This window comes from Trachurus trachurus, assembly GCF_905171665.1.
Source record: "Trachurus trachurus genome assembly, chromosome: 13".
NCBI classification, from domain to species: domain Eukaryota; kingdom Metazoa; phylum Chordata; class Actinopteri; order Carangiformes; family Carangidae; genus Trachurus; species Trachurus trachurus.
The window spans coordinates 27,917,244-27,941,414 of record NC_139892.1 but is presented as its reverse complement, the minus strand read 5'-3'; the positions used below and the strand labels follow the sequence as shown (position 1 = coordinate 27,941,414).

The following is a 24,171-nucleotide window of genomic DNA, read 5'->3' as shown; positions in this document are numbered from 1 at the left end:
CATTTAGCCCAATGATAAAGGATTTAATGTAAAGACTATTTTGGTTTCAAAACTGATAATGATGAGATGAAACTGTTTGATTGAATTAATTGATTATATATGTTTGTACTAGTTAGCTAGTTAGTAAGTAATTTATATTTATATTTCAGTGCAATGGTGAATAGCTGAATTGTATTAGATATTAGACGCATAATGAGAATTGTGTAATATATAATTATTACATTTTTATTTGATTAAAAAACTTGAAAGTGAACCTTGTATCCGTCTTCCGTTGGTCTATGCACCGTTGCAACCTTTTGTGTGTAATGCAAACAACTAAATCAAAATTATTGCTGAAACCCAAACACACAAAACAAAAAATGATTGCTGAAATCAAAACACACACACACACACACACACAAAGATGTGTTGATTTAATGAATACAATAACTGAAAGACACCATAATTCCAACAAGTGTATTAAATTGTAACATATTAAATTCAGTTGCATAAAGATTGGATACAGATACCGATACAGACAAGTTGATTAATCCCACCAGGGACAATTGGTTTGAACAGCTTGCATACTGACATGTAAAGACACGAGTACACACAATAAGATAGAGGTATAAGGTAGAATGAATAAATAGAAGGATCGATAATCAATACATATTATAGATCAGACAGTACAATTGACATTGAATCTTCTCTTTTTTTTTTGAAGATGTTACATCGAAAGGCAGTTAGATTTCAAATAAGGGCCAAGGGCCTTGCCAAGGCTCATACACTCTTAGAAATAAGGGTTCCAAAAGGGTTCTTCTACAAGGGCTGAGGTTCTACCTGGAACCATTTGCTTCTGAAGAACCCTGAACCCTTGAAAAACCCCTTTCTTCCTGTAAGAGGAGAAAGGGGAGAAATGCATTGTAATGAATGTAATGTAACAATAGGAACGTATCAGAAGTATGTTATAGGTCTTTATGATAATAACATGAGTCTAATGGATTTTTTTTTAAACTACAACTTTGTGTGTCCCTGGAAATACATAAACTAAAAGACGTGTCCCTTATTTAACTGATATAGGACGCACTTTGTCCTGTATTTTTGAAAATCCATGTTGGGCGATTTTTTATTAATGACCCAGTGCTGCTGCCGCTGCTGACTCTGCCTGTCTGGAATGAGCTTCTCATTAGAGTTTTCAGCCCAAGCCCGGCCCGGACCCGACCTGACCACGGGCCGGGTTCGGGCCGACATTTCACATCAATATCCGCGGGCCGGGCTGAGCCGGCATGCCCAGCCTTTGATCAAGCATTTTTTTGTTGATTTTTTTCATGACTTTATTAGCCCAATTAGTTGGACAGGAAGCTATGCCATAATCAGCAATATTTCATGTACTATTTATTTTCGTAAAATAAGTGAAAGCGAAAGTGTGCCATGTTGCACAAAGTAAAAAAAAAAAAAAGCATCACGTCTCCTTCACGTGCAGCAGCGGCACGCACGCCACACACTGACTGCAAGCAGCACCGGTCTGCTCATGCAGCAGCAGCAGCAGCTGAGCAACATGAAGTTTGAGAATATAAAGAAAAAAAATAAAGTCAGGAGAATTAAGTTTTGTTGTTCCGAAAAAAAAATTAAATAAGTCTATATTTTAAGGTTGTTTGTAGCGGAAGTTCCCAGTGTTGCTTTGCCTGTGTCTGTGCAAATCTGGCGCGATTTGCATTGACACCCAGTTCACGGCTCCACAAATCGCGCAAGATTCCGGCAGCGCAACACTGGGAGCTTCCGCTACGAACAACCTTAAAATATAGACTAATTTAATTTTTTTCAGAACAATTTCTCATGTTGGGGCTTCAATACAAGAGGGACATTACAGACGAGCACTATGGAGGTATTTGGATGTTTTTTTGGTGTGTATTTTTGGACAAAGAAAAGTGAGGCCCATTCGCAACTGTCATATGGCAGTGCAGTGCTGCGCCGAGCCCCCCTGTAACTCCATGAAGGCACAGAGGACTCTGAAACTTCTCCCAGCCCATAGTCGACATGAGGGTGAGTAGATAATGAGTGAAATTTGAATTTTGGGTGAACTATCCCTTTAAACAGCCCAGTCACTGTGTATATATATACAGTATGTGTGTGTGTGTGTGTGTGTGTGTGTGTGTGTGTATATATATATATATATATATATATATTGATTAATATTGATTGTTGTATTGTATTATATAATATTCTTCTGTGATCTGCCAGTTTGTTAAAACAGTTTTCTGCAGCCATGATGCAATGTGCTTTGTAATCTCATGGGTTATCTCTGTGTTTAGGGTAAATGACTATAAAGGACAGTCTTTTTCATGGCTTCTTCCAACACAGACGAGGGGAGGGTAACACACTACAACAGGTAATAGACTAGAGTTATATTTGATTCAATGGACAAGATGTGATTTAAAATTGTTTGTTAATAAGGACATATCTTTCAGGCGACACTCCATCAGTTCCTATCGGAGGCAACAATATAGCAAGACTGGTACAATTATGTATGCAAATACATCTTCTGAGGTAGTACTAACACTGGCAACACTGGACATACATACTTCTAATATTTATCCAACATTTGTATTTGGAACACTTGCCTATCTAATTATTGTGTTTTTAAATTTGTTGGTATTTACAGCAGTCATTGTGAGTAAAAAGCTACACAAGCCCATGTATATCCTGTTGCTCAACTTGCCAATTAGTGACACAATTGGGGCTACATCTCTTTTTCCTCAGCTTCTTTCAAGCATTGTGACACAAAACCGAATGATTTCCTTTCCTTTATGTGTATTTCAGGCCTTTTTGGTTCATTTTTATGGTACAGGAAACTTGCTGATATTGTGTGCCATGGCATATGACAGATACATTGCTATATGTTGTCCTTTGAGATATAATACTGTCATGACTCCAAATACTTTAATTAGAATTATTTTTGCAATATGGCTCATAGATTTCGCACTGATGGGCACATTGATTTGTCTGTTTTTGCGATTAAAAATGTGCAGGACAAATATAGTGGATTTATATTGTAACAATCCATCATTATTGAAACTGGTCTGTGAGGACACCTCAGTGAACAACTTATATGGAATAGTTGGCATATGCGTGCTTCAAGGTGGATCACTGCTGATAGTAGTATTCACATATGCACAAATTTTGAATACATGTGTTATCACTAATCAGCAAGATGCTCGGAGAAAAGCCCTTCAGACCTGTGGCACGCATTTGGTTGTTTTCTTGATCTTGCAAATCAATACTCTCATTACACTCATTGCTCATCGGATTAAGGGTGCATCCCCATACATGAGAAGGGTTCTCGGTGTGTCCATTTTAATATTTCCCCCCATTTTGGATCCAGTTATATATGGACTGAAAACTCCAGAACTCAAGCAGAGCATTCAAATGTTCCTAAAACGAAGCATTTTTTCAACTAAGTTGTAACAGCTTTTCAGGGTTGGTCACAATTTATTGAAACATGATTAGAAACATTATGCCTTGGGTACAGCAAGGGGCAAGAAAATGTTGAACCCTACACACACACACTTACTTGCATTTGAGTGTGCTTTTAAAGAATAATGTGTTAGAAAATAAAAATAGATCTCAATTTAGATAAGCTACATAATGAGAGGCCGACCTAAACCCGGATGAGATGTAACCTGAGAATGACCTGAAGAGAAACAGTCACTCAAGTTCACTCAAGTAAGAAGTTTTGTAGGAATAATGATACAAAATCTGATTATCATGCAGGCCTGGTCAGCAGCTACTGTAAGAGTTTGTTTAAAGGGATAGTTCAACATTTTTGAAAATTGGCCCATCGCCATGATCCCCCTAGTAATAGCAGTAGGTTCGTTACCTTTAATTGTTGGTCCAAGCTGCTTTTAGATCGGGGGAGAAGAATACCGAGCGGCGCAGCTACACTACGGAGGCTAATGGAATTTCTTGGTTTTGCTCATCAAACTCAGCAAATACGCAACCAAAAAACTCAAAAACGCTGTGGTGGACAAGTTGTGACCTGCACATTTACCACGCTATGAGATAATAGCGGAAAGTTAAGAGAAGTGAAGCAAATACTCGGAACTACTTTCTTCAGTGAACCACTGGTCGGAGGGACACAGTGTGCGCACCTCAGCCAGTGCCGTAGTATACGGACGTATCTGCAGTAAACAGGCGCTTTTGAAATCACTCCGCCGAGCAGCCGTCTAGAGTGTAAAGTCCGACTTTGCCTCTAAAACAACTCCATCTCGCAACTTTCCGCTATTATCTCATAGCGTGGTGAATGTGCAGGTCACAACTTGTCCACCACAGCGTTTTTGAGTTTTTTGGTTGTGTATTTGCTGAGTTTGATGAGCAAAACCAAGAAATTCCATTAGCCTCCGTAGTGTAGCTGCGCCGCTCGGTATTCTTCTCCCCCGATCTAAAAGCAGCTTGGACCAACAATTAAAGGTAACGAACCTACTGCTATTACTAGGGGGATCATGGCGATGGGCCAATTTTCAAAAATGTTGAACTATCCCTTTAAGGTTGTTGAAGCATCACAAGCACTGTGAATGGTAAATGTATGTTGAATGAGTTGCAAAGTGTGTGTGTGTGTGTGTGTGTGTGTGTGTGTGTGTGTGTGTGTGTGTGTGTGTGTGTGTGTGTGTGTGTGTGTTATTAGCTTTAAGTATATTAAGCAAACAAACACACTAACAAAATCTTATAATATTTTTTCTTGAATATTGTAGGTAAAACTGAATTCCTGAATCACTGAAGGTTCAGAAAGTATGAACAACAAAGCTTACTGCGCTGTGGAGAAGTTATGCATCTCTGTGTTTAATGATTATATTGTACATGTTTGTATCTTGTTGTACATGTTTTAACCTAATGTTTGTGTGCATGTTCATTTGAGTTTGTCAGAATTGTTGGAACCTCTGCAGAAGAGGCACAGGAATACACTCAATAATCATTGATTTGATGCTGATCCAGTATGATTAGCCTATTGGTCAGGGACCGGTTATATGTGGAATAATTAAGTCATAGAAAGGCCAGGCTATTGTGATGTTCTGTGGGCCCTACTGGGCTGTGGGCTCCTAGAATTGTTTTCACGTTTCTCCTCCATGGCCCTGTTTACCTTATAAAAGGTTTTCAACTGTTATCTATCTCTAACGATAAAAATGTTGTAATTGCCCGTATCACTATTTAAAATGTGTTTTTTCAAGTTATTATGTGACAATGCAAAAGTGATTTCTTTCAATGTATTTGACATTTCAAAAGTCTTGGTTGGGGAGAAGCCCAAAACATATGAATTCTGGCATATTTTGACTTTCATCATGTCAAAAAATAAATAAATAAATAAAAACAAAAAACATATTTCATTGTCAATTAAGACACTCACAGCTTTAACAACTTTGCCCAATTTTTTCCCCTGTGTGTGTGTATGATCTGTGTGTGTGTGTGTGTGTGTGTGTGTGTGTGTATATATATATATATATATATATATATATATATATATATATATATATATATATATATATATATATATATATATATATATATATATATATAACTTTTGTATTATATAATTAACTGAGAGCCACTGTAGAGAGGTTGAAATAGGTGTAATACTGGTCATCTATTGGGTCATTTCAAGAGCCTAGCTGTAGCAACAGTTTGTAAACAGAAAAGAAGAAATTTGCTATAAATGTAAAAAGAGAATCATTGTAGCCCAATATTACAATTATTGGCAGATTCTAATAACAATCATATAATCTCACAATATTTTACATTTACATTTATGTCCTGTCTTGATACCAATCTAAGTTTAGGTGAAAGAAGCAGGAGCTGGGTGCTATCCCAACATGTGCATCAAAAGCAACACTAAAATTGCAAAAAAAAAACAGATGAAACACATGGACAAGGCACTAAATTATATCACTGGGTGAAAATTATACAACACGATAATCTGGATTTGAGTTTTATTTGTGTTCAGATTAATGACATTTTTTTAACATCTATCACTAAATAATCATGTTTTTGTCACTAAATACCCACAACAATCCCCACACCAAGTGTGGGCTTTATGTCACAGACCCAAGGCAATGTAACCCAGAAGACATCATTTAGGATTAGTCATCTTCAGTGCTACCACTGGAGGTTGCCAAAATTTGATTTATGGTATTGGGCAATACCCTGCAATGACATGATCAGCACTATTCTGCTTGACTACCAATCCTGGCTATTAATCCAAAAGTGATGCTTCTTTATCCACAACCTCTTATTACGTTTTAATGAGATCACAGCTTCAACACAGCAGGGACAAATCACATAAATTCTGAAAAATATTAGAAAACATGCAGAATTAAATCCTCCTGAAGTGATACTAATCTTGTGTGGACATCTTCAAAACCTATACGTAGTATATGGATTCTTACGGTGCCAGAGTGAAACGCTATGTCCTAGAAATAAAATCCCCCCCCCCCCAAAAAAAGGGGGAATTGTTTCCGCCACAGTGGCACAGGGGCCACATTTATCCACAACAATAGTCATATAACAGAGGTGAATGGAAGACACATAAAGCCCTGGACTTTGACTCTGGACACCAAGGTTTGGTTCGTGGTTTCCTTTTTTAGTTTAAAAAAACAAACATGTATCAAATTAATGTAATAAAGTAAAGCAGACATTTAGCCAATTTCCAAAGCATGACACATACTGGATTTGGGCAGCAAAATTTGGTTAAGACTAAGGAAAGATTGTGGGCGAGGCCCTATGTGCCACCAAGGCACGAAGTGGATAAAGAAGAAGGAAAGATTGTGGTTACATGTTAATAATTATGCTAATGTAGACAGTTCTAAAAATCCTCAAAATGTTATTTTAACAACAGAATTTTCTTGGAGTATGTCTCTTAGTCAAAATAAATGTGGCTTGTTTATGACACTGTGTTGGTGGTGATGAGGTAATTATCAGTCATATTCTTCCAAAGTCCCTTGTGAGTCAGTGACTTCCATGACAATCTAAAGATAAACTTTATGATAACCCAGAAAACTCCAGGGAGCTGCCCACCATTCAACAAAAATCATGTCTATATAACTGGTAGTTCTTTTGAAGGTCTTGCCAGGTCTTGTTGGTCATTGCCAGCATTGCCAGTCCCTGGTAGTGATGATTTATTTATCTTAGAGGTAGATGGGTGCACTGTAATCTGTAAATGTATTTTGTGTATGTGTGAAATGTATGAAGGGTAAACTGTTGGCCTTAATCTGTTTTATTCTGTCCTTAGCAGTTACACTTCATATCATTATCTCTTTGTCTGGATATGTCACCGCTGTGTTGTGGCTGAGATGATGTGCATGAAATAGAAAAAGTGTTATTTGTTAAAGAAATTACTAATAATTTTTTAATGTTCTCGGGAGACAGAGCATAAAAATGGATAACCCGTACAATACATCATCTACTTTAGTGCTAAGTAGCTTTGATCTCCCTCCTGAAAGTGTCATTCCTGCTTTTCTCTTTGCAACTCTGAGCTACATGATTATACTCTTCTGCAATCTTATTCTCATCCTCACTATTGTACTGAACAAATCCTTGCATCAACCCATGTATTTAATTTTGCTCAACCTTCCTATCAATGACCTCATTGGCGCCACAGCACTCTTTCCACAGGTCATTAAAGAAATACTGACCAACAGTAGGACTATGCAATACTCTGCCTGTGTTGCCCAAGCTTTCTTTATCCACATCTATGCCGGATGTACAGTGTTTATTCTGACTGCTATGGCGTATGATCGATACATTGCTATATGTTGCCCTTTGAAATACAACACAGTTATGACAAATGCTCGCATTATGATGATAATCACAGTTGTATGGATAGGTTGCTTAGTTATGATAGCTGTTCTCTTTCTCCTGCTTTTGCGTTTACCCCGCTGTCGATCTGAAATATCTCATACCTACTGTGACAATCCATCTTTGCTGTCTTTAGTCTGTGCCAACACAGCCATTAATAACATTTATGGGCTTTGTATGGTTGCTTTTACACAAGTGATAGCTAATGGAATGATTTTGTATACATATCTCCAGATCCTTGTTGCATGCTTCAGATCCAAACGAGCAGACACAAAGACCAAAGCTCTGCAGACCTGTGCAACACACCTAATAGTTTTTCTCTTGTTGGAGTGCCTGGGGCTTTTCACCATCATATCATACAGAATTAAAAACATGTCACCACATTTAAGGAGATTTCTGGGGGTGTCAACATTAATTTTCCCCCCCACATTGAATCCAATCATCTATGGACTGAAAACAAAAGAAATTAAAGAAAAAGTAGTGCACTTCTTTAGGAACAAAATCCTTCCATGCTGATGTCCTGGTAGTGTCTTTTATGCATTATGTTAGAACTTAAGAAGTGTAATTTTCATCTCTCACCAGCAATGTCTTTTGTTTTGCTACTTTACAAATACATTCTTTCCAACATAATTTATTTTAGCTAAAGAAGAAACAACGTTCCAATTGAGTTTCTCGAAAGTAATTTTTCCAATAATATAATTCCCTTATTGCCTCAAAGTGCTTTAAAAAGCAATTGCAAATACTGCAATTTGCAAATAATTAAAATTCCCTCCACAGGTGCACATCACAAACGTGTTTACAAATAAATCTCATGAGTTTGTCTCTAATAGATTTTAGAACTGGCTTCAAAATTAAGTATTTCTCCTAACTATTGTTGTTATTTAGTTACATACCATTAATGTTTCTGATTTTTATGCATAATGATTTCAGATGCAAAGCTGCTGCACTTCTCTCAAATATGTTGGCAAGTAAACCTGTGAATCCAGTGGCTCATCAAAGTTTGCTGTTTGCATGTTAATATATTAACAAGCTGTTCAGTTGCTGCATTTATGTGTGCATATTTTTGGCTGCCATAAAATTGTTGTAAAATTTTGATTTCCAGTTTATTAGACGATCACTACAGTACATGAAATCTGACAATGGAATGATTGTAGAATTATGTAATGTGTGCACCTCAAATGAGGTAAAAACTAAACTAAGTATCCTCTGTCCAATGATAAACAATAGATTATGGTTAACTATTACTGAACGAAGAGCACTAGATTAATCTCTTCATAATCTGTCCAGTCACAATAAATACAGCAGATGGCGCCACCTGTACACAACAAATTCAACCATACCAACAGAAAGCACATGAATCAAACCCTATGGATATGTTGTGTTTTGTGTGGTTTGCTGCCCTCTTGTGTCTTGAGGTCAGTACGGAGGAAGGCCAGTTTTGATTGCAGTTATTTACTCAGTCAAAAAGATATGTGATGACATAGCCCCATACACACTAGGGATAAGACAAATAGGTCCAGATTAACAAATTTCTTAATTTAACATGCACATGGACAAAACCCTATTTACTGAATAATACGCAAGCTAAAATAACTGTAAATAACAATATGTTAATATTTACTTGTCCTTTACATCCTTGTTTTGGCTTTATGTCCCTTTATCTTCCAGTACAGTGCATTTGTGTTTTATACACTGTGTGGTGTAGTGGAAACCAAAGGGAATCAACTTTGAATTCACATTTGTACAATAACGGTTATTCAGATTCTTACTGAGATCACTAACATTCTTTATTAAATGAATTAGATGCTGAGATATATCGTGAAATTTAGGTTATCAAATAAGTCTGTATAATCATGTGTATATATGAGGATGTAAGAGCTTGGTTTTTTGGGCTATGTTACAATTACAGTTCATAAAACTGAATAAATAAAGTTGACTGAAAATCTATCTTTGCACATTGTCACCCTTCACAGATGCACTTGTAGTATAATTTCAATAATGACAGTAGATACTATACGATCAGTGGCGGACTGGGACAGAAAATAGGCCCTGGCATTTTTGACAGAGAGAGGCCACACATTATACACACACACACACATATATGTATATATATATATATATATACACACATATACATATATATATATATATATATATATATATATATATATATATATATATATTGCTTGAAATAACAGCAATATGAATGGAAAGCATAAGGAACATCCAGATCTGGACGTTTCTTATGCTTTCCATTCATGGTATTTAAAAACCAGCTGACAGAGGGAGAGCAGCCTCGTTTGGTGATAAGAAGAACAGGTTCTTTAGTGTAGAAACATGAGGAGAAAAAACATGCAGGTTTTCTGTAACATTATAACTAAGACTGCGCCACCCCCCCTCCCCCTCTCATCTCCCTCCCCAGGCTGAATGAACAGGCGATTGGGGGGAAAAAACAAACAAAAACAATTGCTAGTCGAAGCGGTAAAAGCGTTAAAAGCATTGCGTGTTAACGCTTTAACTTTGACAGAGTGATCATAATGATGGGGAAAGAAAATGCATTATTCAAACTCAGACGGTGGAGGGATTCGATCCCACACAGGAGCAAGATTTTGATCACAAGACGAGGTGCTTTACCAATTGAGCTACACGTTACACTCACTCTGCACTGTCAACGGCTGAGTGACAAGTGAGCTTGCGCATCTATGGGCCTGCAGGCGTGTTGTTGCCACCTATTGGTCTGGACATGGAACAACAGTAGATGATAAGCAAGAGAAAAAAAAACTGTGACGGCTGCGCAGCGGCCGGCGGCGGCCGTCCTGCCGTACCGGCCGTTCTGGTATTCTCCAGAACGTCCAGATGGCCAGTCCGCCCCTGTATACGATGGTGTCTGGTCTATTAGCTGGAGGAGAACTGATCCTGTGATTTAGGAAAGGCACAGCTGACCACCCTCTTCTCATCATAAAGACTGTGTAGCGATTCACAGTTTTACATTCCTGGTTACCCATATTTCTGACAACCTTTCCTGGTCCATAAACATCATGGCTGCTGAAAAGAAGGCACAACAGCGCCTGCACTTCCTCCGAGTCCTGAAGAAGAACCAGAACTGCAAGCTACCGAAGGCTTTCTACCGCTCTGCAGTTGAGAGCATGATCACATACTGCCTCATGGTATGCAGGCTGACATGAAAGCTGTGCAAAGCTACCGAGTTAGGGCCACGGGACTATCGCACCGAGCTGGCCCCTACAGCTATGAAATAGCCGGCCAGCGAGCGATTGCATTAAACAAAGACAGATGAGAGAATATATAATAATAATAATAATCAAAATAAAACACAGCGATTGGCGAATACGATAGGCCAGTGTGTGTGTGTTTGTAGCCTTTGTGTTTATCTAAACAGAGCGCGGGAGAGATGAACACTCACACACGCACACACACATAGGCTACACATACACATTAACAACACACACACAGCTGAGGTGCAGAATCGTCAATGCAATGTGTGGGTGCGTTTGTAGCTTATTTGTGTAAACAGAAAGCGAGAGAGATGAAAGAACACACACACACTATTGATAGACTTTGTTTCAAATGTGAATGACTGCTCATTCTCAAGTGAGAATGTTAGTGTGAAATACAACACTACACGTTGTTCAATAAAAAAAACATTTGTACAAAGAAAGCCTATCCACTTTTCCATGTGGATAAGAGTATTAAAATAATGATTCAAGGGAAATTTAGAATAGAAAATAATGTGCGATTAATCGCGAGTTAAAGGACAATTCCGGACAAATTCAACTCGGGCTGTATTTTTCTAACATTTTAAAGACCCCCTCCCGTGAAAATCGTGTTTTTTGTGCTTTTCACATGTTCCTGTGGCATTTTTCTTGTGTTAGAGGACATATCAGCAGAAAAGGAAGTGCAAAATTGCATTTCTGAGTTTTTCTGCCTTCAAACTGCTGTGAACCAATGGCAGACGCAAACTGGCAGTTTCAGGGAGACTGGAGCTGACGTGTCACAGCTCCAGGGGAGGGCACTAGTGCTACAAGCTCCCGCCCCGCTCTGCATCTGGCTCAGAGGTTAAAGGCTTGACAGCTCGGTGTAGCTGTCAAGGTATAATAGGTATAGCTCACCTGGTAGAGCAGCTTGCACCGTGAGCAAGGACTATGTTCCAGTCTGGGATCGAATCCCAGTGTGCAGTTTTACGCTAAACGCACTGAATCGGTAATTGTACAGTTTCCAGCTGTAAGCGAGCGGGGGGGTGGGGTGCAAGGAGGTGGCTGGGCGGGTGCAGAGCAGCGCAGTCTCCGCCCACCCTCCAGAGGTGCATTGCTAATGAGCTGGTTTTAAAATGACCAAAAAGGGTCGCGGGAGGGGGACTTTAAGTCTAAAATAAGGAATCTGAAGATTTTCAATTTAATTGCTCCTGTTTTGCGGTAGTTGTGTCTGTCCCTGCATCGCCATGGCAGCAATGAATGGGAGCGGATTGAAATTTGGGATTCATCAAACCAAAACCTGACGGGAAAAAGTGCGGACATTTTTTTTGACCCTGGCGTACCGTGATTTACACCTTTTTTGAGGAACAGGAAGAATTGGCGACACCGTTGCTGAGTCAGAGAACTGCAGTGTGAGAGGGAGAGAGGAGCGCGGAGTACATTTAGAAGAGCACAGTAGGATTTTTTGAAGTAATTGCGGTAGTGGTGGACCGTTGATGCTGGCAATCCAACCCGCTCTATAATAACACTAGGCTATATGTTAATTGATAAACAGAGCGGATTGAGGATTTTGCTTTTTTGCTTTTACACACTATAGTGTGACGTCTCACAAGGATTAAACCCGCCAAGTTTAAAAACACCGGCAGCAGCGCAAACAGATCTGCAGCTACTGAGACTGTTATTATTCTGTCACCTGAGTTAACGAGGTGCACATGTGTTTGGAGCTGACGAGAGGAGAGAATAAAGAGCGAGACAACGCGGCCCTGAGGAGGAACAGTGAAGGACTCAACTGTAATGGAAAATGACCTAAACCGAGTCCAGTAGAGCTGTAACTGTGTAGTGGAAAGGCGTGCAAAGTAGGGATGTGGAGATTCACCGATTCATATCGGTGGTCCGATATAAACGTATGCGATGCGACTGCACCGGTAGATTCAGGGTACATCGGACATAATTTATGGTTGAATTTGCGATGCATCTCTTCTAGCCTTCTACATCGGTAAATTCCATGGTTAAATCGATCATTTCATTTTCCGAGGCAACCTGAATGCACCACCGCAAAAGCCGTGCGCAGCCTCCTGCCCCTGACAGGCAGTAGCAGCAGTAGCAGCAGCTGTAGTCAGAGCCGCCAAGAAAAGTAAACAGTCCGAGTGAGGCGGTGGGTCAATACTCGGCCGTCACCGGCTGTAACTAGGAGGGCCAGGTGGTAGGTGGTAGTGGCTCTGGTTGTAGTGAGCTGGGAAGCGGTGGTAGCCGCGGATGCTAAGCGCTAGTTAGCGGTAGCGGTTAGCATCTGGGACAGCTAGCAGGGCTAGTACAGTAGCTCTCCTACTCTGCTGCACGCAGCTACACCTGAGCTTTGTCACTTGTTGGAGAGAAAACACAGACTCTCCACCCAGAAATGTCCTGTGCACAACAAAACATCTGTGACTTGTCTCTTTTAAGTTGTTTTGTGAAGCACTTTGTAAACTTGTGTTTTTAAAGGTGCTATATAAATAAAGTTATTATTATTATAATATAGGAAAAGACCAAACTGCAGAGGTGCCACCACACAAGACTAGCCCATATGATTAAGCTGGATTTCATTTCCACCATTTATTTCCTCTAGACTGTACCTTTCAAATATGATTTGACAGGTTTTCCCTGTAAAAATTAACCAAATATAGGCTACATGCCTTAAATTGATACAGAGAGTAAAGCAGAATGGTATTGAGGTAATAAACTTGATGTGGGAAGAAACTCTCATATCACAACTGTATCAAACATCATATCGAACCAAATCTCTTTGTAATTAAGTCATATCGTTATCAAATCGCATTTGAATCGCATCGCATCGTGAACAGGAGTGAATCGTATCGCATCGTATCGACAGGAGCTTGAGTGTATCGTTAATGTATCGTATCGGTGGCAGCGTATCGAGATGCGTATCGAATCGGCCTCAGTGGTGGAGATATACAACCCTAGTGCAAAGTAATGGTAACTATCGTGGAAATCCTGCTTGTTTTAACATCTAGGTGTAAAAAAAAAAAGAAAAAGATTTTCTGGGATAAAGGGGCAGATTACGTAAGATTATTCTTCTTTCTGCTCCTGTTTGTTGAGATTTGGGAGGTTTTTGTTTTTATTGTAGCTTATTAAAATGCAAGATCATTTTTCTGACTGATTTATTGCCCGATATCGCAGTGTATGTAGTTCCGCTTCTTTCCCCCGCCCTCCGCCCGTTGTCACTTTGTAGCCGCTCCACAAAGCGCATATGGCTAATTAATATGCACGTGCTGACCATATATGGCGTTCTAGGGGTGGAGTAAGAGGTGTGTTCACGTGTGCACCATTCTTGGGTCCGGTGTGATTTATCAAAGGGTGTACGCCATTTTCGTCTTTTCGCCATACGCAAAAATTTAGTAGCAGTTTTACACCCTCTTTGATAAATGAGGCCCCAGGTTGGACCAGCAAATGGTGGGACAGTTTCGTGGCAGGGGATGTGGTTGATGAGGAGTTGAAATTAAACTTTAACATGTCTAGGGCATGGTTTCAGTGTGCCATTCCGATGGGCCGCCATTCCGAACATTTACTTTCATGTTTTAGAATGCCGGCCCGTAATTATTTTTGAAAAAAGGCCGCCACTCCGAACCTGAAAAAAGTTGAAACCTCTGGGGTCCATGATCACGCCGGCGTGATCTGATCACATGACTTATTCATCGTGCTATAAAAGAAAAAAGTAGGTCACCCTGAGCGCTGCCATCGACTTCACTCGAAAGTGCAGATTTGAAACTGTCTCCTAGTTTTTATTTGACTTTGATAGACCATGTAAAACCGGATATTTGATAGTTTTAAGTTGTTTGTAAAAAAAAAAAAATGTTTTTAATCCTGAACGTAAAGAGGGGGGATGGGAGCGGGTGTTGCATTTCCGCCCAGAATATCGTCATTTTTTGTCATTTCACAAAACGGGAAAAAATGGTTGAATCTGCTGATACTACTTTGTGTGATGAATATACCAGAGACATCTGACGTCGATTGGAGGAGGCGCCAAAATCGCTCAAAAAGAAGCCAACCGCGGGAATTAGTTGTGGGAGTTAGCGGCGAGAAGACGGATTGATTTTTTGAGCAAGAAGAGCGAGTGTTTGGAAGTAAAGAAGACAGAAAGAGAAGAGGACTGAGTTTTTGGGGCGGACATGAAGTCTTTGGATGTCCATCAAGCCCTCAGGCTGTTTTTTGAGGATGAGGATGAGGAGGACGGTTTTTCACCGTCGCCATCCGAGGAGGAGAGTGGCGGTGAGGAGGAGGCGGAGGTGACAGACCCGTCCTTTGTCACCGACGACGTCGCTGGTGATGAGAGGTAAGTCAAACTAATCATAAATATTTGTAGCTTCTGTTATGTTTACTGCTGTATTGTAAACGTTATAAACACGTCTAATATGTATATAACATTATATATTTAGGGAGGTTTATGTGTAACGTTACAGATAAAGCAGGGCTGAAATGATAAATACAGGGATGGTTCAGCATTTTATTTCCCCCTTCATCTAAACTCACATACTCATTTATTTACTTGTCTGTCTTTTTTTTTTGTCTCTCTTCACATTTTATCTTATGGATATTCGTGTTTGTGTGATGTGATGTGACATGATGTGTGCTTGTGCGGCTTTTTTTATTGTGTGGTGTATGTCTGGATCCGCACTGACGTTTCCTTTGCAAATGAAGTCCCTAACGGAAAAATAAAGTAACTTTGACTTTGATTTGACATACTCATTTCAAAGAGATGGATATACTGCTTTTTCTGTTGTTGTTTTTTCTGTGTTTCTCTGTTTATTTTGTGTTATATTTTATGTTTTAGGCTATATGTTTATTTCTAGCTATGTATTTATTAGTTGTACGGTTTTCTTTTGTAAACTGAGTATTCACATTGAAATAGGGAGCCAGAGAATTACAATTTTAGTGCCCACATTTGAACTCACTATCCATCTTGTGCATATATGAAACATTACCTGAACAATCTGTAATTTATATTTATTTGTTACACGGCTCTATTGAATGCTGCTCTCTGATTGGTCCAGCGCTGCGTTCTGCGGTCTGTTATTTCTGTATAACGGACCGTCGTCAAGTATAACAGACCGTTGCTAGGGACAGCGCTCTGATCAGCGCAGCAGAGAAAAGAGAAACTATGCAGGATATTTACCTTGTGTTTCATTTTTACCGTCATTAAACAGCGTAGGACTATTAGTGATGTTAGATAAATGACTTGTAACCTGTTACAAGGAGAGTGGAGGCTCCTTCCACATCGCTGCTGGAAACCAAACCTGCTGATCAGAGCCTCTGACCCGGTGTCACAGCTCTCCTCTCGTCTCGGTGGCACCGCGGCTCCGCGACACAAACGCACCCCGTAAACAGTAAAGTTAATCTCTTGTTTATGACAGATACGACTACACACAATACACATCTTAACCAGTCTATGATCTTAACACGTGTATGGTAATCTATCGATCCACTGATTGATTATCAAAGGCTTCAAATGCACGACCGGGAGGAGGCTCGGCAAAACAGCGGAAGTGACCGGTCTTGCAGATTCGCTAAATTATGCAATTTTAAATCAATGAAAGTCGTATGTTGATCAGAATTATGTTTCAAATTAATTATTTCACTCGTAAACCGTGTAATAAGCGGGATAATGTATAGTTGGTCGGTTGTTATGGAGAAATAAACCCCTTCATGTTGAATGAAACCTCCATACAACCTGTCGGGGTTTATTTCTCCATAACAACCTCCGAACTATACATTATCCCTTACATATTTTGTCATACAGATATGAGGATAGTGGACCCTCTACCCAGAGAGGGCGTGGGAGGAGTCGTCGGATGAGGTCCAGATCTCCACGGGCTCAGCCACTCCATCGCTTGGAACCCTGGAGAACTGAAAATGACCTTGACACTGCTCCACAAAATAGCCGCTTCATGCCACGGAGAACACCAGGAGCCCAGGTGGACACTCACGCAGCCTATTCACCACTGGACCTGTTTCAGCTGTACTTCTCCCCAACCACAGTGCTAACACTCTGCACCAACACCAACAAGAATGCAGCAATGAGCAAAGAAATGGGAAAGAAGTACAGATGGGCTGATGTTGATGTTGAAGAGCTGTACAAGTTCATCGGGCTCCTTACATATACATCTCTGGTGTCACTGCCAAGCATCAAAGACTACTGGAAACAGAACACCATTACATCCGTGCCGTTTCCAGCTACAGTGATGGCGAGGGACCGTTTCAGGGCTCTGCTTTGGAATCTCTACCCCAGTGACCCAGAGGAGGACAAGAAAAACGATGAGAAGAAGGGAACGCCAGGTTATGAGAAGTTGTTCAGGATCAAGCCCCTGATTGATGATATCCTCAGCGCCTGCCTGGCACATTATCACCCGAGGGAATTGGCTGTGGATGAAAGAATGGTGGCCACCAAGGCAAAAACTGGTATGACCCCAGTTCATGAAGGACAAGCCAATGAGGTGGGGGATCAAGTTGTTTGTGTTGGCTGACTCAAGCAACGGCTACACCGTCAATTTCAGCATCTACACAGGGAAAAAAAAACACACACAGTACATGGGCTCTCGTATGATGCTGTGATGCACCTGATCCAGCCATCATACCTTGGCACCGGCTACCATGTTTACATGGACAATTTCTATACGAGCCCACAGCTGTTCCTTGACCTGGCCAACCTGAAGTTTGGAGCCTGTGGAACTTACAGGGAAAACAGGAAAGGGTGTCCTACTAGGAGAGAAAATGCGGTGGACATTGCCACAACAAATGCATTTATTCTGCATTGTGACATTAGTGCCGAGAACCATGTGAAGCCCATGTCCCACAAGGACTTTCAAACTGAACTGGTGTCCCAGCTCTGTGGGGTGAACAGGACGGGCATGGCCACCAGGAGAAGAGCTGACCACATCCCAGTTGCCATTTCTGTGGTCACAGATGCCAGCCAGAAAGCCACACAATGCCGCAGAAGCTGTGTGCGCTGCCACCAGGTGGACAAAAAAAGGAACCTCACCCCCTGGAAGTGCCAGTCCTGTGATGTGGCGCTGTATCTCGTTGTGGACAGAAACTGCTTTGCAGAGTGGCACAGATAAAAATCACAACACAACACAACACACACACACAAAAAAAAAAACTTTGCCCAATTGTATATAGTTTGAAATATTTTTTATATAGTTTGATTACATCTCAATTTTACCTCTTATTGAGACTCTGGGAACTCAAAGCACTGGTGTAGCTCTCTGTATAATTTTGCACATAGTTTATTTTGAAGACTTACAGGTGATATGGTAAAAAAAACAAAAAAAAAAACGCCTGTAGATATGCATGCTTTTTATGCTAAATATTTGTATAAAGTATTACTTTATTTCAATTTTACATTTATATGTTCATATTTGCAACTTATATTTACTTCAAGTTCCAAAACAGTTCATTGAGCATGTTTGTGTTTTTTTATTGTAATAAATAGTATATTTTTTCAAATCGGATTTGATGATTTCTGTGTATTTTTGGGCCCAATGTGTTAAAAAAGTACATCAAAGTGAAAAAATAATGATCAAATCATATAGATGAAGTTGTGCTGAAAAAAAAGATACCAAGCATGGTTATGTTAAACATTTTTTGTGTTGCATATAAAGGCAAAACCAAAGTATTCAAAAACGGCCAAAATGGGCTCAGACCCCTAAGGGTTAAATGTGCTGTCGTAAAGTATGTGAATTGTCTGCTGTGGTAGTACAGTAGGTAGAGCAGTTGCCTGCCACATAGGTGACTGGGGATGGAATCCCGGAAAAGGTGCACATAGGTATATTTTTTGTCTTGTATATTATATATTATAATAATAATAATACATTTAATTTCTAATGCACTTTTCATCAAACAAGATCTCAAAGTGCTACAAATTTAAAAAGTTAAAAGCAAGGTGAAGGAGACAAAACATACTCAATAAAACAAAAAGACAAGGTTAAAAATCATATTAGTAATTAACAATCATAGGCCTTTCTGAATAAAAAGGTTTTCAGGCCTATTTTAAAAGAGTCCAGGCTGTGGATAGCCCTCAACTGGATTGGGAGGCTGTTCCATAGTCGTGGTGCGGCCGAGCAGAAAGCTCGGTCTCCCATGGTGGAGAGCCTGGTGCTGGGGACTTGGAGGAGCAGGGTGTTTGTGGATCTGAGGGTGCAGGTGTAGTCTACTTGCCAACAATGAGTACCCGGAAATGTTGAGTACCCCAAAGTTTTATGTTAGAAATAGATAGTATGGGTCCCCAGTATTCAGAAACTGCCGGATGCTAACTTATATATATTGGGCAATTAGCATAATTGACATAATTAGCATAAATTAGCATAATTGCCTATATGGGCAATATTTCAACAAAATTGACTTGGCTGATCTGGGCAATATTGGAGTGGTTTTAGGGGTTATTGATGATGCTGAATCCATTTCTGACATTTTCAAAATTCAATATGGCTGTCTAAACCGGAAGTGACCCAAAATCAAAATCGGCCCACTGGTGGTTAAAATCTGGTCACAAACTGTAGCATTCTTCCAGTTATTGAAATATCTTTGATACAGAAGGCAGGGTCATTCTTTTTTTCTAAGGTAGTTTTTTGATGGTTTAGGCTTTTACACACTCAAAACACAGAACCTTTTTCAAGGTTAGACTGTAGTGAAGCCAGGTGTACTGACTGTACCAGTTTGTCTGAAACCGCAACAACTTGTTTGGGAGTTGCTGTAGGCTACTTGTATGAATTTCGGATCAGGCTGGTATGGCTTACTCCCCAAGTCCATGATGCTGCTACAGCGACTTGCTTCAGGGTCAGATTCACTCACCGTCTCCTGAAGAGAAAGCAAATCAATATTAGCAATTGAACAATTATTCTTTTTCATTATGTGTTATATAATAACTTACAACTAAGTGAACATGTAAGTTACTAGTTTACAATGAATCCATCATAGAATATGTTTAATTGTAGTACAAAGACCTCACCTGAAGCCCTCAGGGAGAAGTAGCTGGACGATCAGTCCAGCTACTTCTCCCTCATCCTGTCCGGAGTTTCCAGCTCCAACCCTAACCCTTGTCTATTACTGTGTGGGAGATCTCCAACAACGGAGTCGGGGAGAAAGCAAGTGGGACAGATCTGCCCAGTCCCTGAACAGCGCACGTTTCACAGACAAGCCGCAACACAGAGTGTAAACAATGTCACGCGGTTCAGCACCCTACAACTGCTGGAGGGGAGGGTCTCGGAACAGCGGTGTTTCGGAACAGCGGGGTGTCGGAGTGGAGGTGGGTCGGAATGGAGAGCCGTCCCCATTTTAACCTGACGGTTAGCCTACAACAGTTAACGTTAGCCTACAGCGGTTAGCTTGTAAATGCATTGTTAACCAACAAAACTTAATATTATTCTCCATCTCCCCAGTAATGTTACCTAATGTGGCTTGTAGGCTACCTTTTCATTTTAAATCTAAGTTGCTATACTGGCTCAGGAACTGCCCATTGGTCCGACCTCCCATTGGTTCGACCTCACGTTACTCGACGACAAAATCAACCACAAGTCGGACCAATAGGAGGTCGAACCAATGGGTGGTCCCGTTAGTTCGAACTGTCATCGCTACTTTCTGACAAGCTCTTCCATTGATAGGAGCATGCAGCTTTCTCTCTCTCTCTCTCTCTCTGTGTGAGAGAGCAAAATAACCAGAATTACTGAAAGAGAGAGAGCTCTCAGAAACACACAGAAACGCACATCACACACGCGGCCCAGAAAGGAGCCAGATCATGTCAGATCGCGCACAACCATCATGCAGCCGCCGCTCCTGCTGACAGCAGACTGAGAGAGAAAAAAAAGAAGTAAATTTCGCTTTGGTTAGGTTCAGGCAATGAAGAAAGGAGTTGGTTAAGTTTAGTAAAAACACCAGGTAGAGGCTAGACAGGCTGGAAGCATAATGAGCGTTATATGTTATTAATATGAAGTGCTTGTTTTGCAGTTAATTATGCACATGATCCGTTTGATCCCAGAAAGGAAAAAAGGATCAATGCGCAGCCTCCGTTTCCTTTCTGATTGCGTCCGTCTGTCTGTTCGGAGTGGGAGAGAGAGAGAGAGAACCCAATCCACCTGTCTGTATACCTGTCTGTAATGTAAGTTTGATTTGATATGAATGTCAAGGTTTAATTATGGACACTAATGAGCGCACAGCAGTGCGTAAAAGTCGTGCGTAATGACAGCCTCGTTGGTGAAACACAATAAACTGCACCTCTTCTTCCACGTGTGTCTTATTGACAGGTGGAGCCTATATGAATAATTATATAAATGCATAGTGAACGGTAAAAATGGAGAGTTGGACTAATGCTAACTAGTTCTGTTCGAACTAATGAGGACCTCCCATTAGTTCGAACTCTCATTACTCCGATTGTCGGACCAATGGGAGTTCGAACCAATGGGAGGTCGGACCAGTGCCATGGACCCACTGGCTCGTGTCAGGTTGAAAAAACAGGAAAACTGACATTGCGTGTTCGTTTATTCCAAGAGAGGACAAACAACGACGTTCCGGTTAACTATTTATTAAATTGGATCATCAAAGGAGATCAGATACAAAAAACTCTCCTGTTCAGGAAATCGCAGTCTGCAAGCAGTTAGCTGCAACCACCATCCCAAGAGAGCGAGAATTCTCTGTCATCTGCAATTTGCATCTGGCCAAGACAAAGGCGTTACATTAATTTTAATAAATTTGCACTATGTGTGTGTAATTAACTCTTATTGGTCAGAAACAGGTGGGGAGTGGCTGTGGTTTAGACTTAGCCCTCCCTTTGTTGGTGCCCTCTAGCTGGCACAGGCCGGTCCCATCTTCCCAGCACACGAACCTCTGGGCCTGAAACACAACAAGATCCTCCAGTCCCTACACAGACATAACTCTCATATCCCAGGTGTCTGAGGGGTCAGGGCAGATAATACAGACCATTAAAGCTCTTCCTCACAATGCTGCATTCAACCGGCCACAGGCCTCTCATCCTCTCCTCCCTTTGGCCTTGGAGATGTTTTGATTTCACTGTGGCTCTGTGTGCTCTCAACTTTGCCTCTGAATGATCAAACAGGTTACTGGTATTCATTGCAATATGAATTAAGCTGAACACAAATCTATATGGTTTGCTTTAAACTCAGGGGGTTAGTCAAAAATACAAGACACAATAGGTTAGTTAAAACATGAGACTAAACTCTACTACTACTACTTTAAGTGAATGCATAAACAGGTACATGAAGGCAAATGTTTCACACCACACAGGATTAACTTGTTTAATTGGGTAAAATGAGTAAGTGCTCAGTCTAATAAAACAATCATCAGTGAGATATATTCAGTGTTGATCAGTACTGTCAAAGTGGATAATATGTGTTCAGTGTTAGTTCTGATGATGAGGTAACTGTGTGCAGCTTTGCAGTCTCCAGTGTAGAGACACAGGTTCAGCTTTATTTCATCAGTCAGTAAAACATTGGTGTTCTGTTTTATTTATTAATCAGTGAGGCACAATATCAACTTCAGTTAGTAAAAGGCAAACATTCAATGTTAAGACAATTTTCACCCTAACACTCGTTAGTTCACTAGCTAACGTTACCTGTTCACATAACGTTACTCTCTGGTCAGTGAAAAAACATCTTATGTCCACTGACTCCCTTGCTCTTTTGGGTGGCATTTTTCATCATATCTACGTTACAAAGTAGAAAACATACTTGTTATACACAGTGTTACACTGTGTGTGCTGTGCAGTGAATTATGACTTGAGCCAGATCGCTGGTCTCCTCCAACCGTCGCCGCCTCGGTCTGAAATAACTGCCCTGTATGTGAGCTGCTCCCTTTTAGCCAATGAAAGTTAGCATAACGTACGAGCCACAAACGTAGCACTCGTTCTGTCCTCTGGGGCAGTTTAACTAGGCGGGCGGGTGATTTTGTCCAACTCAGCCAATCACAGCCCAGAAGCCCAGAAGCCCCATCCCGCATGTGCAGGTGTATAGGCTAAATCAAACATATCCCGCTGCACCATAGAGCTGAGCGATTGGTGTTTTTTTTCTTCAAATTGTGTGTGCGCGCCATCCAAATTGCACCAAATTCAACAGAGTCCTGGCAATACACGCAGTAAGTGTCACATACATCTGAATGGATGTGTGAACAACAGACAAACAGTTGGTTCAATTTATTGGTAGGGACAAATCTGCTCTCTCAAAATATTGGCATGGACATGTCCATAGGTCCATACGCAAACCGACGCCCATGCTAATAACTAATTCATTCATTCATTCAGGTCTGCAGGGCTATAACAGACCATCTTGGTCCAAAATACATCAGGCTGCCTGGGGGGGGGGGCAACGGCAGCGGCGCTCGTCTGTGGCGTGGAGCAGTGCGTCTCTGAATGCAGCGGAGGCAGCTCCGTGACACTACTGTGTAGGCTGACTACTTGTGAGTGCTCGCGGCAGCGCCGCTGCTCGCTGAAAACAGCTGTGATAACGTGATTTCAGGTCCAGAAACGTTTGTAATATCACTGGAAAAAGTCGCTAGATTTGTCGCTAGTTGCTTTTGACAGAAAAAGTCGCCAAGAGGGTTTGGAAAGTCGCCAGATTTAGCGAGAACGTCGCCAAGTTGGCAACACTGATTCATCGATGTAGTGATGAAATGGCCCGGGAGCGTTCATGGCGCTCCAGGCGGACACAAACGAAACTGTGGCGGCTGATTAGTGGAAAACACTGGTATAGTAACGTTGTGCCGTTTCCAATTCAGCCACAGTGTCACTGTCACAGCATCAGCTGCACTGCTGTGGAGAGTTGATACGCGCTCCCACACCAGCTTGGCTGATATGGCTGCAGTAACCCCGACGGCCGCTGCGGCCGTTGTATCGCTAGTGAGTTTTATTCCTCGATCTTGCCTCAAGCTCCTTTAAAGGATAATTTCCGTTTTTTACAACCTGGACCTTATTTCTAGCATAAAATAAGATCATTTTACTCACCCAGACAACTTTGGTGTCATTTGGAGTTGTTCTGACGAAATTAGCCCCAGTGGAGCGGCGCGTATATCCGTATAATGCGAGAGCACGGGGCACGCAATGCAGCCTCTAAATAACACATTATCCGCCGCAAAACTCGTTCAT

At 40.9% G+C, this 24,171-nt stretch overlaps 2 protein-coding genes across 2 annotated transcripts; both read left to right on the top strand.

Moving 5' to 3' along the window:
- Positions 1-2,502: 2,502 nt before the first annotated feature.
- Positions 2,503-3,444, top strand: LOC310995718 (olfactory receptor 52B2-like; the record flags this gene model as incomplete). The annotated part of the gene is made up of 1 exon (XM_083984842.1): positions 2,503-3,444. The coding sequence occupies one exon, from the start codon at positions 2,503-2,505 to the stop codon at positions 3,442-3,444; it is 942 nt and encodes a 313-aa protein (XP_083840968.1).
- Positions 3,445-7,401: 3,957 nt separating this feature from the next.
- On the top strand, positions 7,402-8,337 carry LOC310995385 (olfactory receptor 52E4-like; the record flags this gene model as incomplete). The annotated part of the gene is made up of 1 exon (XM_083984436.1): positions 7,402-8,337. The coding sequence occupies one exon, from the start codon at positions 7,402-7,404 to the stop codon at positions 8,335-8,337; it is 936 nt and encodes a 311-aa protein (XP_083840562.1).
- Between the last annotated feature and the right edge of the window lie 15,834 nt (positions 8,338-24,171).